Source organism: Drosophila suzukii, chromosome 2L (genome assembly GCF_043229965.1).
Source record: "Drosophila suzukii chromosome 2L, CBGP_Dsuzu_IsoJpt1.0, whole genome shotgun sequence".
Taxonomy (NCBI): domain Eukaryota; kingdom Metazoa; phylum Arthropoda; class Insecta; order Diptera; family Drosophilidae; genus Drosophila; species Drosophila suzukii.
Genome location: NC_092080.1, coordinates 16,284,938 through 16,301,920, shown reverse-complemented (window position 1 = coordinate 16,301,920; position 16,983 = coordinate 16,284,938). Strand labels below are relative to the sequence as shown.

General features: G+C 38.7%; 4 protein-coding genes across 5 annotated transcripts; 3 read left to right on the top strand and 1 right to left on the bottom strand.

The window, feature by feature from the left end:
- Positions 1-450: 450 nt before the first annotated feature.
- Rchy1 (Ring finger and CHY zinc finger domain containing 1) lies at positions 451-9,365 on the top strand. 2 transcript variants are annotated; one of them, XM_036814772.3, is made up of 6 exons: positions 451-593; positions 2,447-3,416; positions 6,749-6,910; positions 7,377-7,535; positions 7,947-8,225; positions 8,705-9,365. In XM_036814772.3, the coding sequence occupies exons 2-6, from the start codon at positions 2,781-2,783 to the stop codon at positions 8,822-8,824; spliced, it is 1,356 nt and encodes a 451-aa protein (XP_036670667.3). In that variant the 5' UTR covers positions 451-593; positions 2,447-2,780; the 3' UTR covers positions 8,825-9,365. The 2 variants fall into 2 exon arrangements, with proteins under 2 accessions (XP_036670667.3, XP_016945117.3); XM_017089628.4 differs by having other exon boundaries at positions 452-615.
- On the bottom strand, positions 9,355-11,920 carry frj (membrane bound O-acyltransferase domain containing farjavit). Its single transcript, XM_017089627.4, has 6 exons — positions 11,620-11,920; positions 11,436-11,556; positions 11,184-11,376; positions 10,876-11,027; positions 10,448-10,824; positions 9,355-10,197 (listed from the first exon to the last, which is right to left on the bottom strand). Exons 1-6 carry the CDS (start codon positions 11,829-11,831, stop codon positions 9,783-9,785), a joined length of 1,470 nt encoding a protein of 489 aa, XP_016945116.3. The 5' UTR covers positions 11,832-11,920; the 3' UTR covers positions 9,355-9,782.
- Positions 11,921-14,707: 2,787 nt separating this feature from the next.
- On the top strand, positions 14,708-16,185 carry LOC108014818 (phospholipase A1). The gene is made up of 2 exons (XM_017081057.4): positions 14,708-14,862; positions 14,934-16,185. Exons 1-2 carry the CDS (start codon positions 14,817-14,819, stop codon positions 16,070-16,072), a joined length of 1,185 nt encoding a protein of 394 aa, XP_016936546.4. The 5' UTR covers positions 14,708-14,816; the 3' UTR covers positions 16,073-16,185.
- A 302-nt stretch (positions 16,186-16,487) lies between these two features.
- On the top strand, positions 16,488-16,959 carry LOC108012854 (dynein light chain roadblock-type 2). The gene has a single exon (XM_017078324.4). The coding sequence runs from the start codon at positions 16,589-16,591 to the stop codon at positions 16,880-16,882; it is 294 nt and encodes a 97-aa protein (XP_016933813.3). The 5' UTR covers positions 16,488-16,588; the 3' UTR covers positions 16,883-16,959.
- Positions 16,960-16,983: the final 24 nt, after the last annotated feature.

Here is a 16,983-nt window from a genome sequence, read left to right as displayed (position 1 = left end):
ACCACAAAGTTATGCGTATACACATAAATGGAACATATGTCCATACATACTTATAGTCCTATAATTAAAGGGTGCATTATCAGTTTAAAACATATATTAGTTATATTTTATAAGTTGGTGGTGGTAGCCAACTGTATGGTCGAAAATGCTTAATCATCTTACAGACTTCAACTCCATTGACCAAATCGTAAAGATCGATATGGTCCAAGATTTTAATGGAATATGTGAAAAACTTCGGAAACATGGTATTCTTGGAAATTAAGAAATACCAAAGTTTTCCCGAAGTGAGACCACTTAACACATTACTTACAATCCTTGAGTTTCGTATCGTATCTGAATCTTGTAGTAACAGCACCGCTGAATCTGAATCGCTGACCTGGAAAGCTTTAAGCTGCAGAGCGGAAGAAAGCTTCGGCAGACTGGCTGGCAGCAACAAGTGGAATATCTCACTCCGCTCAGTTGGAAATCGAATCTCGCGCCGCACGAATCGAATCTGCGGAATCCGGGTCCGCGACTTGAACGCGGATTTTGATTTGTCGCCGTTGTCGTTGTCGTGGCTCTTTAATTCAATTGACGATTCCGAGCTGCGGCTGGTGTGTGCTGTTTCACTTTCAAGTATACATCTCATTGCTAATAAATTATAATTAACGAATGGGTAAAATTATAATTAAAGGCTACATTTCAACGAAACTCACAATGAGCAGATAATAAAGTTAAGGCTAAAGCCAAAGAGGATGAGTGCCAGTCGCGGGGCAAACAAAATAAGCCCAAAAAGTGCAAAAACAAAACAAATCGAAAAGAAAAACACGTTAAACAAGAAATTGGTTTAAAAAACCTAACTAAATTTAAGTATATATGTATGAGGAATGAATGAATGTCGGTGCGTGCGAATGTACTATAGCCAAACTTCATATCGAAGGCGGTTTGGATTTGGATTGGAAACTTTTAGAAACCGATTACATAGATCGTGACATTATTTACTGCATTTGTGAGCGAGTGCGTGCGTGCGTAAACATGAATGTTTAATAATCGAAAACCGAATCAAGTTAAAACCTGGCTGGCGTTCTTTTCGACGACTGGTTTTCCATTCCATGGGGCCTGCTGCTTTTATCGCCTCCTTACGTTTGTAATTTTAGCACACTTTCAATATTTATTGTCGGTTTCTGCTCCCCTTTTGATAATTGCGAAAAACAAACTGAGTAAACAAGATTCAGCAACGATTTTTCAGCCCGCCGCGCTATGCAAATACATAAGAATAACCACAGTGGGCAAACGAAACCGAAAGCTCGTCTGCCGTTGCCATTTCCAAACACATATTGTCGATAGTTCCTCCTTCGACGGCATCTATGCACACCAGCAACATGCAACACTGCAAGCTGCAACGTGCAACGTGCAACGTGCTACCTGCAATGCCATAGCAACAACCACTGAGCGAAAGTTTTGCCAAGTCGCACGCCGGTTATGTTAACAAGTGTGGGTTGTTGTTTTTCCCCCGCCTTTCCATTCACCACCCGCACTGTGTGTCAAGGCACTGCGAATCCGATTCCGAATACAAATCCGTAAGGCTGTGAACGTCTTTTTCGCGACACAGTAACCTGCAGGCAGGCCAAATTAGCGATTTAAATGCTCCCGCTCACATGGAACAAGGTCCCATTAAAACACACCCGAGGGCAACAAAACAATAGTACCAAACATTTAAATACTTAGATCTTAATTAAAGATATCATATTAAGTCAAATATCATTATTTCTTATAAAATTAACATTATATTGCCAAAATAATGATATCATCCTAAATACCTTGTCCGAAAACTAACCAATTTATTTTTTCACACAGATAAATACGATTATTTAGACCAGTTGGTTGTAGATACAAATAAATAATATCAAATAATTTAGAATGTCATTATACTAATTATCTAGTTACAAAGTTAGCCAATTCGAGTCTCTATTCAGAAAAAGATCAAATGGGCTACAAGTGCATAAAATCGAAATAATGGTGATTATATCATTTTAATATTTGATATTTATGCTTATTATAACATGCCAATTCAATTTTGGTACTATAGCTATACATTTTAGATTTGAATTAAAGTTAATATAAATGTTTATTACTTGATATTAAACGTTTTTAACAAGCTTGTTAATTAAAGTTCTTACAATTAAATTCCGTATTCTTGGAGCTAATGTCTTGTCCGCCACTGTGCATGTGTATACAGTGCGCGACGGCGAAGAAAACTGAAAATCAAGATAGTAGTTATCTACTTTAGATGGCCTTTCACAGCCGGGGACTGGGAAACATTGAAATGCAAATACGCTGCCTCGGTAGTTTTGTTGTGTCAAACATTAGGGGGGATAAGCCAGTCAGTCTACTGATCGATCGGTGTGCGAACAATGGGCCTGCTACACGTACTCACCACTTTCCCACCCTTTTTAATCGCTTCCAGCCCAGTGTCACACCTGTGCGAGTTTTTGGGCAACCGAAAATTTGACAACTACCGCCTGTGAATACACAAGGAAATGTTGCTTAAATAAAAGTTAGTTGGAGAAGAGAGTTCCAGCAGTCGGGTCTTCGGATTTCTTCAGATAGGGCTGCTCACGTCGACGGGGCGGATACAAAGTCTACATGTGTCACAACAGCAACATCGGCAAATAATTTAAATGCTACGCGGCGGCAATTGAAGAGGCAACAATTAACCAAGACCACTGCAACTTAGAGGAATAGTGGAAAATCACTTGTATATATAAAGGCATATATATATATTTAGCTCCTGCAACAAAATGAAGAATCGCCAGCGGGCCCGCCGAATATCGCTAAATGAAAACCACAACAAATACTTGGGCACTGGCGGCGGCAGCAGCATCGATGTACAAATATTTACCAATACAAAAGAACCCAATCAAGTCAATTTAAATTCATCGTCAAAGCTGCTGGCAACCACAGTAACGACGACCTCAGCGGAGGCTGCTCTTCCCGCTTCGCTTCCAGTTGCTCAGATAGCACAGCAGCAACATCTACAGCAGCAACATCTACAGCGACAACAGCTACAGCAGCAACAACAGCTGATTATGCCGCCCACAATGATGATGGGCAAATATTTTCCATCGCATGCAAAACTGAGAAAATGCAAATCGACACCGAGTCTCAATTTTGATGGGTTGGAGCCCATGGAACCCATGGAGGAGGACCCCCACTGTCATCGCATTTCCTCATTTCCACGGAACACCGCCTCGGAGGCTAAGCAAACGCAGCAACATGAACAACTATCACGCATCACCAGCAACGAAGGCAGCTGCAACAGCAACATCAGCAGCAACAGCAACATCAGCAACAAGTGCAACAGCAATGCGACACCAACAACACCGGAGTCATTGCGCTTTGGATGCGCTCACTATAAGCGACGGGCCATGTTTGTGGTAAGTGCAATAAGTAGTCAATATACATTCATATCAGCAGTCTTACTGAACAATAAACGAAAGCAAAAGTCACAGACACTGCAGAAAAAATCTCAGCTAGCAATGCACTTGAACCTGAATTTACATATAATTAATCAGTGAAGTAGATCAATTAAAAGTAAAAAGGGGGGTGATTCAATAGGTATTTTTACAGCCATTGTAAGGATTCTAAATTTCATGGATTAATGATCAATAGATACATTACACACTTAGACTTACCAAATACATTTTGATCTTTTAGTTTGTTTATAAGTTTATTCAAAACTTAAAACTTTTATCTTAAGTTTTTTATATAATTTAAATCAAAAGATTTTTTGTATGTCAGCTAATTCCGCGAATTCTTCAGAGCCCACCCTTAAGAAAGTTTTTCTGAGACAAACATAAGAAAATTCTTAATTACATTCATTCTTCTCAGTTACATTTTTAATTAATATTTTGTTTTCCAAGCAATAAAGGAATTAACCCTTTACAATGATGCGGGCTTATTATTTCTTATTATCAGAGACCCCTATCAATTACTCGCTTCAGAAGTATATCTAAACCAGGGAATCGTTTCGTATCGAGGTTTTTATTGTGACGCATTCGGGGATTACAGAGTGTGGCTATAGCCACCCATATATATATATTTGTTACAATACGAAAACCTATCAATCATCAATAAATGCAGGTTGGGTTATGATGATAAGGAATTAATTCCATATATGGACATTATTAAAAGTCAATTTTAAATTATAAAGATTTCGCTGAATTTTCTACTATTTTTAGTCCAAGTCATATTTTAGAAGCTATAAAATTTTCCAAATTCACAAAAATTTTGGAATTCTTTGAGAAAGTTATGATGGCGCCTTAAGGGGGCATCTGTGCTTTCTGCACATTTCGTCGTCGCTTTATTTGGTCGGTGTCTATCTATTCCGGCTACCTTTCTGAAATGGGGCATTTAACCTTTATTTATTCGTTTCTAAACAAACAGGCCAAATAAAGTGCCTGAAGTCTAAACAGACACCTTTTGGCACTGATTCTTTTGTGCCGGGTGTAATTTTAATTCAATTATAGGGAATCTCTATTTGCATGGCAATTGTTTGGGTGTTGTGTGTGGACAACCACAGACTCACGATGTCCGGATTTTGGAGGGGTATACAGATGGGGTCTGGGTCTGCTCTAGTTCCGATTCACGGCCCAGGAATTCTCGGTGAGCAGCTGCCCCAGAGGCGAGTGGCCATTTAACACCTCCATTCTCCACTTCCATTCATCTGGGCAAACAATGCGTTTATCTTCATCGGTCGGGTTTGGATAAGAAATTATGAGGAAACGTGAAATTGTGTGTGCATATAAAGCAATCGTTCCCCAGCTATATTCAGGCCTTTACTTTAACAATTAGGAGCCAGCAGACATAATTATCAAGAGGTGATAAGTACGGGATATGATAGTACCAGTATAAAAGTTTTAAGGTGAGAAAAGTGAGTCAATGCGTGGAAAGTATTAAAATATTAAAGATTAAATTATTATGATTGTCTTGAACTCCATTGAATAATAATAAAACCAAGAAGTATTTAACTGCAATTTTGAAGTATTTTAGGTGAACACCCTAACTGTTTTAGTAACTTTTTTTAACCACCTTATCAACTTTTTCTTAAAAGATAATACCTCAAATATATTTACTTAGGAAGGGTGTCGAGCTCTGATCTACCGCAATAATAAACAATTAATAAAACAAAAAAATGTATAACAGCAGGCAATTAGTAATCCTAAATAAATTAAAATTAATATATATAATTTTTTTAATTTTTTCTACTTGCCTTAAACAAACAAAAAAAAAAACGGATCATAAATTTTTCAAGTGGAAAATCAACACGTTCAAGTAACTGTAAAACTGAATCATTCCAATTCCGCGATATGAATTGATAATTCACCCCAAAATTCTTTCTCATGCGGTACCAATTTAAAAGCTCTCCAAAAAATGTCACGTAAGTTCGTACACGTCCCAATCTGTCCTACATTCTCTATAATCCGAAGGGTTTTTTTTCGATGTTTTCGCTTTTGTGTGTGTATTCACGTTTTACACCGAGAAAAATTTGTAAAAGCAAAAGCTCAACTTACTTGTATTAATGAGGGTCGCATTAACTGTTGTATCAGGTGAAGTAATTTATTCTCAAATATTTATATTCGCCCCACAATGCGTGAAATTAATTTATACATACTTGTGGACTTAAGCTCAATGTTAAGAGCAATATGTGCAATCCCAAGTGGAGCAATGCCCGCAATTACTGGCTCCTTAGTATCTTAGTATTGTGTGTTCCACCAGATCTTGTATCAATTTGTCTTAGAACCTTGTAGTATTTGCTGGCTTCTTTGTTTCGATTAATAAATAAATTTGAGATGTCTGGACTTAACCAATTGCAGGAACAACAGCGTTATAATACGATCATTAGTGAAGCGCAGCAATAAAACGAGGGGGAAACACAAAGAAACCGGATTCGAAGATTCTACTCCGTTTCTGTACTTCGAGTGTTATCATCGCAACAGAGTTGAAATAAATACTTAAAAGTGTTGTCAAGCTATAAATAATTCTGAAAGATAGTGGAGATGTGCGAGGCTGGAATGATATAAATAGCTGGGGTGTTGGCTGCCACTAAACTGAACTCAAGGGAAGACTTTGTTACATAAGTTACAGAAGGCGGACAAACAAGATAAGGGATATGTACTTACTGTAAACTAACCGATTTTTAATCTCTCTGCATGCAATGAGAAATTCTTGGGTGAACACGAGAAACCGGATCGATCTGATACAGTTTCGGTCAGTCTTTATCATAACCGAATGTTGATAATTCGAGCTATATCGACGAGTGAACTAATTAGCAACCGCCTAATGAACCGACACGAGTGGCTATAGGCATCTTTTCAAACGGATTCAGTTTCACCAGCTGATTTTATTAGGGTATCGACTCGTAGTTCATAAAACTGCGATCGAGTTCCAAGTGCAATGTTTATGACAATGCTAAGTCTGGCCAGTAGATCTGACGCCTTTTTGGGTCTGAGACGTCACTTGTCAATTTTACCCACCATTTGTTTTTAAGCCCGTTTCCAGGCAGATTTCGTAAATTAGCAACACAATTTAGGAATTAGGGGCCGTGTCTCCGTTGGCTGCTAATGAATTATGTTGCTTGATAATGGGTAGTCTGTAGTCCTTGACTGGGGGAGGGTTCCATCAGGGGAGTGGAATATTTTGTTCAACGTTTTCTTTCCAGTACTAATTTCTTTTTATTTTGATTTCTTTCCATTTCTTATTTATGTAGACCCCCTGCTGCAACAAGTTCTACAAGTGCCGATTTTGCCATGACGAGAACGAAACGCACCACTTTGATCGCAAAACCCTCACCGAATTGATATGTTCCGAGTGCAATACAAGGCAAACGGTTCGGGAACAGTGCGAGAATTGCGGAGTGCGATTTGGGAAGGTAAGTTCATGGGCTATCTTGAAATATATCTTTGTAGCTTATGGGTACTTAGAAGTATCTTGAAGAAAAGAGTAGTTTTTATAACAATTTTTCTAAAAACTTTGTCAACAAAACAATAAACTCTTTCGAAAATTTAAATATCTTCTTTTTACTCATATCGTGAGTTTTTTAAACGATATTAGAATTTAACAACAATGAATTCAACATTTTAGAAATTCAAAAAAAAAACATGGAAGTAAATCCAATTATAACATTAAAAAGTTATAAAAGGCAGCTTAATTTTATTGAATAAAAAATTTACAAAAATTCAAAAGACTATAGTCTATAGATCTTTAATTAACATAAAAATACCTTTCTATACCTTTCATTAAATTAGAAAAAAAATCTTAAAAAGTATGTAATGCTGTAAGTTTTAATTGATGTCGCTGACCTGTAATATAACTTTGGTGTACCTTATTAACTCCAGTATACCTGCCTGATCTGCAACCTCTTCGACGATGCGGATAAGCAACAGTACCATTGCCATGGATGTGGAATCTGTAGGATTGGAGGAGCCGAAAACTTCTTTCACTGCGAGGTCTGCAATATGTGTCTGCCTATCCAACTGAAGATCGATGGCCACAGGGTACGTTGGGTCTTGATTTTGGACCCCATTAGGTATTTTAAGATTGTCCACTTGGAAAACATTTGGCCTGTAAGTGCGGATGGTGACCTCCGCTTTTCGAAAGCAAATCAAAGAAACAGCCAGCCGGCTGGCATATTAATTTTGTGTCAATTCATTGCCCAAACCGGTTGCCTAATTGCTTTTTGTAGCGATCCGCGATCTGCGATCTGCGATATAGTTGAGTGGATATGAATGTCAAAACTGTTGCAGGAATGGCTTAATTAATTGGCCAGCATATCGAGAGTGCTGTGCAGACGCGTGTCAGGCAGCGAAATGGGCCAAAGATCTGATGCGAATTTACATAATTGATTGGGATATGTTTTTAATTGCCGTTATATGTATCTATCTATCTATCTATCTATTCCCTTGCAGTGCGTGGAGAACATCTCGCGATCCCACTGCCCGGTTTGTCTGGGCGACATCCACACTTCGCGCATTCCCTGCCATATTCCCGACTGCGGCCACCTGCTGCACAAGATGTGCTTCGACCAGCTGCTGGCCTCCGGCCACTACACCTGTCCCACCTGCCAGACCTCGCTGATCGACATGACGGCGCTGTGGGAGTACCTGGACGACCAGGCGGAGCGGATGCCGGTGCCCCTCAAGTACGAGAATCAGCGAGTGCACATATTCTGCAACGATTGTCACAAGGTGCGTTACCAAATTATACAAAACTTAGGGTAACAGCTAAATATAACTCAAACAAACACTCAAAAAAAGAAATAATATATCTTTTTTTAAAAAATACTTTACGTCTGAAATTAAGACCTATTGATTTTCAGAACATTTTATTTTTTTCGATTTTATAGACTTTTCTAAACTTTCCCCCAGAAGTTTTTGGGACTTTTTAAAAATAAATACAAATAACCAACTTGAAAAGAACATTCCACCAGAAACTAGAGCACTATTTCCAAAAACATAATATAAAGCGTATTAAAAATTAACTACTATTACAATTAAAGTCTTAAATAATATAAAAGACTTCAAAAGCGTAAATAATTTAAACATACTATATATCGTCGCACCAAAACAAGGAAACAATACATGATAAAATAACACCTTTGTATATATATAGTCTTAAGTTAGCTTGATATAAAATAATGTTTAAAGTTCCTTCATTTATTTTGCAGACTTCCAAAACCAAATTCCATTTCATCGGACTCAAGTGCGTGCATTGCGGCGCCTACAATACCACGCAGGATGTAAAGAGGCGCCTGTCCCTGGTCACCGATGAGCCATCCTCGGCGTGATGTCCACCGATCCACACCATATTAGCATCAGCATCCACATTCGCATCAGCAACAGGAAATCTCTTGCCATGCCACCCACATTTGAAGAAACTATTTTGTTTATTGAACACAACACAACTGAAATCGAAACGCATTGAATTTAGATCAAATTCGAGCTGGTATCGAATATAAACCATACAAAAACAAACAAAAGGCTCACTAAATTTGGGTGTGAACTCGAAAACACCTGGAGATTTGAAAACATTAATTGGGTTAATGGAAATAGTTAGTTTCAATATTGTGATAGGCCTATAACAAAAATTCCATTCTTATTGTGTTTTTAAATCTCTAGGGAATTCAAAAAACCCCAATATGATATACACTTTATACATTGGTAAAAACTAAATTTCACTCGAATTTTTAAGTATTCCATTTGCAAAAATCATTTTGTGTAAATCTCGAATTTCTGTGTGCAAATTTAATTTAAGAAAATAACCTTTTTAAACTCTTGAAATTCCGTTACCATAAATTTTTAATAAAAAGAGAAAACGTACAAAAGGAATAGTTTATGTATTTTTTTTGGGAATATATGTATATAGTATTTTAATTTGGAATTGAGTGATCATAGCAGGAGTTAATATTTATACATTTTTCGTTTAAATTTCTTTGGTTAAAATATATAATTATAATTATCTTTTTCAGTAACTTTTTGATGCCTAAATCTAATTATTATTCATATTCATAATATCATCACCTTCTCCAGAAGAAGTTTGGATGGAAGCCGGTAGAAGGCGTAACAAGACCACTTTTGTACATACTTAAGTTGGTGAATAAAATCGAGAACAACTTGATAATGATGATTTACAATAGAAGAACTGAAGAACATATAAATTTCCTCTGATAGAATATGTAGTGGAAAACTTTTAAAAAGTTTTCCAAGAATTGATCTGCTAATTAGGGATATTTTGTAATTGACAAACTACTGCGCCTTTTCCTTATCCACTGCGGCAGCGATTCCATCTCCGGCAGCTGCTTTCTCAGCCGCACGGTTCTTTCTACGTTCGGCGGCCTTTTTCTGACTGCTCAGGTATAATCCCAACGCAATCATCGCCGCCCAGCTGATGTATCCAATGTGATAGACCGAGCTATAGTACCGCCAGATCTTGCCAAACGAGGAGAGCAGGAAGGCCTCGCCTAAGTAACTGAAGGCGAACCACTTGAAGATCCAGAAGATGACGTCGATTACACGACGGTTAGTGCCAATGGCATTTTTGCGCACCAACTTATCCCACATATCCTCCAGAGCAACGTAGAAGGGAGCGCCCATGATGCAGAAGTAGTGTCCCGGCCGGAATCCGTGCCAGTAAGCAGAGCACAGCAAAGTGGCGCCAGTCCTAGGAAGATATCAAAACCATGTTAGTAAGGGAAACGCTGATAAAGCCCATTATAGGAGTAACTACTAGGAATACCTGCCAACCCTGCGATCAGTAGCAAAGGGAAAGAACAACAACAATAGGAGTAATACGAGAAGCAAGCAGTAAAACAACTAAATCTACGACTCTATGAAATTAGTTAATGAGAAACTTGAACTTGGAGTAATCCTCCAATTTAACTTCATAGCGTCTTTCTACAATAAAATCGCACCTGTATTTCTTGCTTGGAAAGAGTTTGTACACGTTGACAGCCAACCAGTATTGGACACACACATTCCAGTGCTTCATGCCCTCGCGGAAGGTCCAGCAGCGCTCCACCTCCAGAACTCTTGTGTTGACAATCGTAGTGAAGTTGTAAGTGTGCTTCTCCGCGTCGCGCTTTAGGTGCTGGTAGCGTTTTCGAGGTCCCTCGCCATTAGTGGGATCCGATTCATCCGGATAGGCTCCAAAGCCGGCCATCGTGCAGACACATTCGCTTAGGGTCAGTCCGGTGTAGATGCGGGCACGGAAAGTGAAGAACGTGGGCCATACGTACAGCAGGCGGTAGACAAAGGAGCGATCGTTGAAGAACTCATCAGTCAGCGCATACTGTATGATAAATCAAATGAGAAAGGAATCTAGTGTGCTTTAAGTACTCACATCTAGTGGCCAGATATAGTTTGTGGCCAAATATAGAGCACAGTAAAAGACTGCATGCTTAAGCTTCTCCAAAGTGGCCTCAACACTGGGAGCATAAGTCTTAAAGGGCATCTCAAAGTAGTCTCTGTACGTACGATACCGATAATAGGGACCTGCAATCAATAAAAAAAAAGTGCATCCATTTTAAATTATCAATGTATGAGTAATGTTTTACAATCAGCAATTAAATTGGACTTTGATATCTACATGTGTTTCGACTAGTTATAGGTTTTTCTACGAAACTAGTTTGAACCAAGCCCGATCTTAACCTGTAAGAACTCCGATGTAGTTAAAGCTGTAGTGCAGGATCTCGGCGGCACTCAGGGTCTGCAGCTCCTCGTCGTAGTCGGTGATTTCGACGAGACTCTCCTGGTTCACATCCCGCTGGTCGTTCTTCTTCTGCTCGTCGCGTGCCTGCAGGCGTTTCCAGGCGGCTGTCTTCTCGAAGGCAATACCGGAAACCTGCCAATGGAGGGATTATCAGCAAAGTAACTTAAATGATAGATGGTTATGCAACCCACCTTCAGGGTGAGCAGCATTTGGATCATGTTGGTGTGGCCGGGAATGCCCAGGTAGAAGTCGAACATGCGGAAGAACACCAGGTAGCCAAACATGACCACGAAGGTGACCAGGTGGCCTTTGCTGGAGGAGGGCGAATCAGGAATTATTAGTGGGTTCCAGAGGCTAATGATGTCACCAACTCACCTTGGATGCACCAGGAGCACGGCGCAGGTGCCCAGGGCCAGGGAAACGAAGCAATGCAGGCTGTGGAGCCCCGAAACGATCACAACCACAATAACGCCCAGTGCGGTGGACACCAGCTTCCGCTGGCCCTCGTCCGAGATCTTCCTCACATAGCTCCCGGCGCCGATGCAGGCCAGCAGGCAGATCACGTAGATCACGTCGTCGAAACTCATCGTGCTGTGAACACTATGCCTTTGCTTCTATTCCGCCGCTATGCTATGCTATTGATTTATATTATGTTATTTTATTATTATAATTTCTTCAGTGTTACCAGATGGTGAACCGCTTTTTAGCCCAAAACTCTGCGGCGATGTAGTTTTGCCGCCAGATTTGAGCGAGTTATAAACGTGTAAGTTTACGGTTCCGTTTACTGATCATTTTCTTGAATCTTCATTAAAAAACGCAGAAGTTTTTCATTTTGCAAACTATTTTAGTTCTAAATACCTAACTTTTAGAAAAATTATCTCATAATGCAATTGTAAATGTAGAATAAAAGGGTATGATGAGTGGAAAGGAAAGCTTTACATCTCATTTTGGCTGTTCCCTAAGCCAGGAGAATTGAAAAAAAAACTAAGCAATTTCTTTAGTAAACATTTTGTTATTATGAGCATTGATGAAAGATTGATGATTCCCGCCAAGAAATCAATATTTCATCTGTTATCGGAGGAGAGTGTATTTGCTAAGCGTGCCGGGTGTCCCTACTAACCGCTAATGCACAAAAGCTGGCAGATATGAACCAATAAAGATTCTCATATTTTTAAACGTAGTATAATGCACAATTTTACTTTAATTAAAATTTCCCCTGCCATTGTTTATTAATGGCAATGGAACCTGTTTTTATTTAACTTTTTAAAAATTGTCGTTTAATAGCATGTGGCTTTCAATTGGAGGTACTGGAGGTTGCTTAAAAGATGAAACTTTAAAAACAAATTATTTTTAATTATTTTATTATACTTAACATTTGTATGGTATACGGCTTTTTAAAAGAACATAACAAAGAACTGACTTAAGCCCCTTTTCTTTTCCTATCGTAAAGAGGCACGTCTCATAAAAATCAAACAATTTCTTGGACAATAAGAATAATTATACATAAGAGTTTCCCACAGTTCATATTTTCCTCATAGAATTCATATTAAATGCTTGGAAAATATGTGTACTACCCACAAATAAATATCTTGAATCGGAGATATTTACTATACTAAACCAAAAAGATGTTATTTGGACTAAGCATCTGAGGCTTATTTACATTATACATATTTAATATTTATATCAATTATTTATTTGGTATGTACATATATTATTAAACCACATAACACAGAAGCGACATTCTTGTCCTAATGTAAAGTGGAAAGTCCCATGATAGTGCAGGAAAAATCGACTAATTTCTTGGACAATTAGAATAATTATTTGCAACAGTTTCCCACACTACCTATATTGTCTCCGTAAAATTCATGTAAACTGGTTGGAAAATTGTATTGCAATGACTTCCTCACAAAACTCCAAACACGTCAATTGGCATTTATCAAACATCAAAGCAATAACGCTTCGCAAGTATTTATATGGTATACGGTTTTTTAAAGGAACATACCCCTTTTTCTTTTCCTATGGTAACGAGGAACATCCAATAAGATTGCGGGAAAAATAAAACAATTTCTTGGACAATAGGAATAATTATTCACAAGAGTTTCCCACATTCTTATTGTCCTCATACAACACTTATAAAATAGCAAGCAAAAAGATTTACTACCCACAGCTAGATCGATTTGAATCGGAGATATCTATAGGTATGTGTATCTAATGTTAATTGGACTAAGCATATGAGGTTTATTTATATTATACTCATATATAATATTTATATTTAATATTTATTTGGTTATTAAATAACAACACACAAGCCGACTTTCTTGTCCTAATATAAAGTGGAGAGTCCCATGATAGTGCGGGAAAATCGAATAATTTCTTGGACAATAAGAATAATTATTTGCAAGAGTTTCCCACCTCACCTATATTGTCTCCATTAAATTCATATACTGTTTGGAAAATTGTATTGCAATGACTTCCTCACAAAACTCCAAGCACGTCAATTGGCATTTATTAAATATCAAAGCAATAACACTTCGCAATTGATATTTCCCAACGCACGCCACAAAAGTCAATTAGATGAACCACCCATTTGATTTTAATACGGGTCGTTGATAATGAGATTCCATAATCGGTTGTAAACGCCCAGCTGATAATTGTGATCGAGTTTAGCTAAAGCGTTTGCCCACTTTTTGCGGCTATCATGAGTGAGCGCCTAGAATTTCCCATGTCTATAGTGTCTGTCCTAACTCGGTCTAGTGCTACGTCATAGAGCGCATGTAGAACCGGTAATTCGAACTTAACACGTTTCAGTGGGAAGAAACGCGTGCCTCTATAGAAAAGGCGGGCAATGCCTCAAATCAGCTGGACTTACTATGATCAGAGGCTGATTTCAGAAGGGGTTTCTTATATCCGGCTTTATAATATAAGGCCAGGGTTCATTTACCGATCTTTGGTGCTTTTTTAGATAAGGAACATTATGATGGGTTCATTTTAAGAGATCATTTTTAAAATATATCATTTTATTCAATATATTTTGAACTGAATGTTATGTTATTGTATTAAATTACGAATTAAATTATTCAATGTTTTTACTATGTTATGGTTTTTATCTGTGTATGCTTTCGATGTTTAGTACTTTAAGGAAATATTATACTTAAATAAATTATAACTTAACTTTCAGATATTGTATAGAAAATTGTATAGTTACATATAGTCATCATACATTTTATAAAAGGTAAAAGGTAAGTTTTCGTTAGATTTGAAAACTGAAGACTTGTTGGAATCTAGTTTTTCCCATAACTACCTCCCCCTTTGAACTCCACCACTGATCTGAGCGGGCTAATCGCTTGATCAGTGCGATGTATTCGCGAGTCTCTACCAGGTATGACGTGCTGATCCGATCCCGTCTGGGGAGTTGATCTATCAAAACCCAGAATGCATTGCAATATAAATAGGCTCGCTCAGTCGGCAGCATATAAAACCAGCAAGACCGATCGAACAGATCAACAGAGTGCATTAGCAAGTGGAATCGATAGCTTCTCTTAGTTGCAGCTGATACAATAAATCAACACATAATGTGGACTAAAATATTTGCAGTTTTGCTGTTGGTGGCAGCATTAGGTGAGTCTACTTGAATTGGTTTGGAAAACATGGAACATTATATTAATGCATGCATAATTACCTGCAATTAGCTCAAGGCAAGCCCAGTGTCAATGGAAATGGAGTCGAGGGCAACTACGATGATGAGATGAGTGAGTTCATGGATGCCCTGCCGAACCTCGATGATACCCCCTTCGGATTGGGACAGAGATCGGATATCTCGACGGAACCGGAGGTGGATGATATTCTGGCCAATCTTGATGATGAGTACGAGGGAGCCAAGCACACCGAATGGAATCAATGTGATAAGGATCTTAAAGAGTCAAGGGGCATTGGAAAGTACTTGGATTTTTCCTTTGTCAAAAAGATAGCCAGCAATCTGAATCCCTTCGGCAGCAAGAAGCTTCGCATGCAGTTCTACCTCTTCAAGAGGGAGTTCCCCGAATGCGGTAGGGAACTGGATTTCTCGAACGAACGCAAGTGGAGGCACTCTGGCTTCAATGCCTCCCTGCCCACCAGATTGATGATCCACGGCTGGATGAGTCAGTCGCGGGGTTCCTTCAATCGGGATGTGAAGAACGCCTATCTGAAGAAGGGGGATTACAATGTGATCGTGGCCGATTGGAGCGCCAGTTCGGCAAATATCAACTACTTTTCGGTGGTCAATCTAATCGAGACCTTTGGCGCCCAGTTGGCTCAGTTCACCAGGGAGCTGAATCGTCAGTTTGGAGCCGACTTCGATAGCATGTATCTGATTGGTCACTCTTTGGGTGCCCAGATCGCAGGATCGGCAGGAAAGCGACTTAAGCCGGATCAGGTCAACACCATTTTCGCTCTGGATCCCGCGGGTCCTAAGTTCCGTCATCGCAGCGCCGAATTCCGGATTGATCCCACCGATGCCAAGTTTGTGGAGTCCATGCATACGAGTGCCAACTTTGGATTCCGCCGGCCTACAGGTAGTGCCACCTTCTATCCGAACTATGGAGCATACCAGAGGAGTTGCTACTACCTGGGCTGCTCCCACATTCGTTCGTACCAGATGTTCGCCGAGTCCATTAATTCCCCACTGGGATTCTGGGGAACCCCCTGCACCCGGGACAATGGAAGGTGGCAGTGTGACCAGAGCAAGCGACAGACCATCCAGATGGCTGGAGAGCCTTCGGTTCACAAGGAGGGTATTTTCTATGTGAAAACCTCTTCCAGCGATCCCTTTGCCCTGGGAAAGCAGTAGAACTGGGATAGATTTTAAATCTAAAGTTATTATATTCTAGTTTTAGGCTCCTTTGAATGTGATTTAACTATACCAAATAATATTACAAAGTATATTATTTTATCTTAATAATGTTTAATTTTGTGTTCTTGAATATATGTTAAAATTAATCTATCTTATTAAGTAAAAAAGGTGTACCTGTCAATTCCTTGAAATTTTAATATTTTTGACTTATTAAAAATGGAAGAAATAAATTAGAGAAAACGAAATCACAATAATTTTAACTAAGATAATAATAATAATAATTTTAACTAAGATAATAATAATAATTTTAAATAATAATTTTAAGCAGAAATTAATTAATTTATTTAGTTCAGCTTACCATGAAGATTAAATAATTTCCAAATTAAAGGTCTTTAAAACATAGTGTGCTGCTTATAAACTTTCACATCCCTAGCATCAACCACATCAATATCAGCATTAAATTAAAATCAATTTAAAACTTGTAATCTACAGTTACTTAAACTTTTCGACAAGATGTCGGCCGAAATTGAGGAATTACTAAAGCGTTACCAGAACTATCCGAATGTTGCTGGAGTTATTATTTTGGACCCGTTCGCCATACCCATCAAGACGACCATGGAGTACACTTTGACTGTCCACTACGCGGCCCTGGTTAGCACGTTGACCTACAAGGCGGCCAAAATGGTCAACAATTTGGATGCGAGCAACGAGCTGATGACCATACGCCTGCGCACCAAGGTTCACGAGGTGATAGTGCTGCCCTCCGAGAACTACATCATCATTGTGGTCCAGAATCCGGGCACTTGATTGCCTTATTTTTGTCTTAACCATACCCAGTACAGTCCAATAAACCATATATTTCCCGTGTTTTCCCGATTGCAATTGCCTTTATCTAGTTTTAATTAAAG

Excerpts from the sequence above, each read along its gene's own strand:
- Rchy1 (XM_036814772.3), top strand. The coding sequence starts at position 2,781 with ATGAAGAATCGCCAGCGGGCCCGCCGAATATCGCTAAATGAAAACCAC. Across the intron at positions 7,536-7,946 it reads TGAAGATCGATGGCCACAGG|TGCGTGGAGAACATCTCGCG; the intron begins GTACGTTGGGTC and ends ATTCCCTTGCAG. Across the intron at positions 8,226-8,704 it reads TCTGCAACGATTGTCACAAG|ACTTCCAAAACCAAATTCCA; the intron begins GTGCGTTACCAA and ends TTTATTTTGCAG.
- LOC108014818 (XM_017081057.4), top strand. The coding sequence starts at position 14,817 with ATGTGGACTAAAATATTTGCAGTTTTGCTGTTGGTGGCAGCATTAG. Across the intron at positions 14,863-14,933 it reads GCTGTTGGTGGCAGCATTAG|CTCAAGGCAAGCCCAGTGTC; the intron begins GTGAGTCTACTT and ends ACCTGCAATTAG.
- LOC108012854 (XM_017078324.4), top strand. The coding sequence starts at position 16,589 with ATGTCGGCCGAAATTGAGGAATTACTAAAGCGTTACCAGAACTATCCG.
- frj (XM_017089627.4), bottom strand. The coding sequence starts at position 11,831 with ATGAGTTTCGACGACGTGATCTACGTGATCTGCCTGCTGGCCTGCATC. Across the intron at positions 11,557-11,619 it reads GTGCTCCTGGTGCATCCAAG|CAAAGGCCACCTGGTCACCT; the intron begins GTGAGTTGGTGA and ends GCCCTCCTCCAG. Across the intron at positions 11,377-11,435 it reads AAATGCTGCTCACCCTGAAG|GTTTCCGGTATTGCCTTCGA; the intron begins GTGGGTTGCATA and ends CTCCATTGGCAG.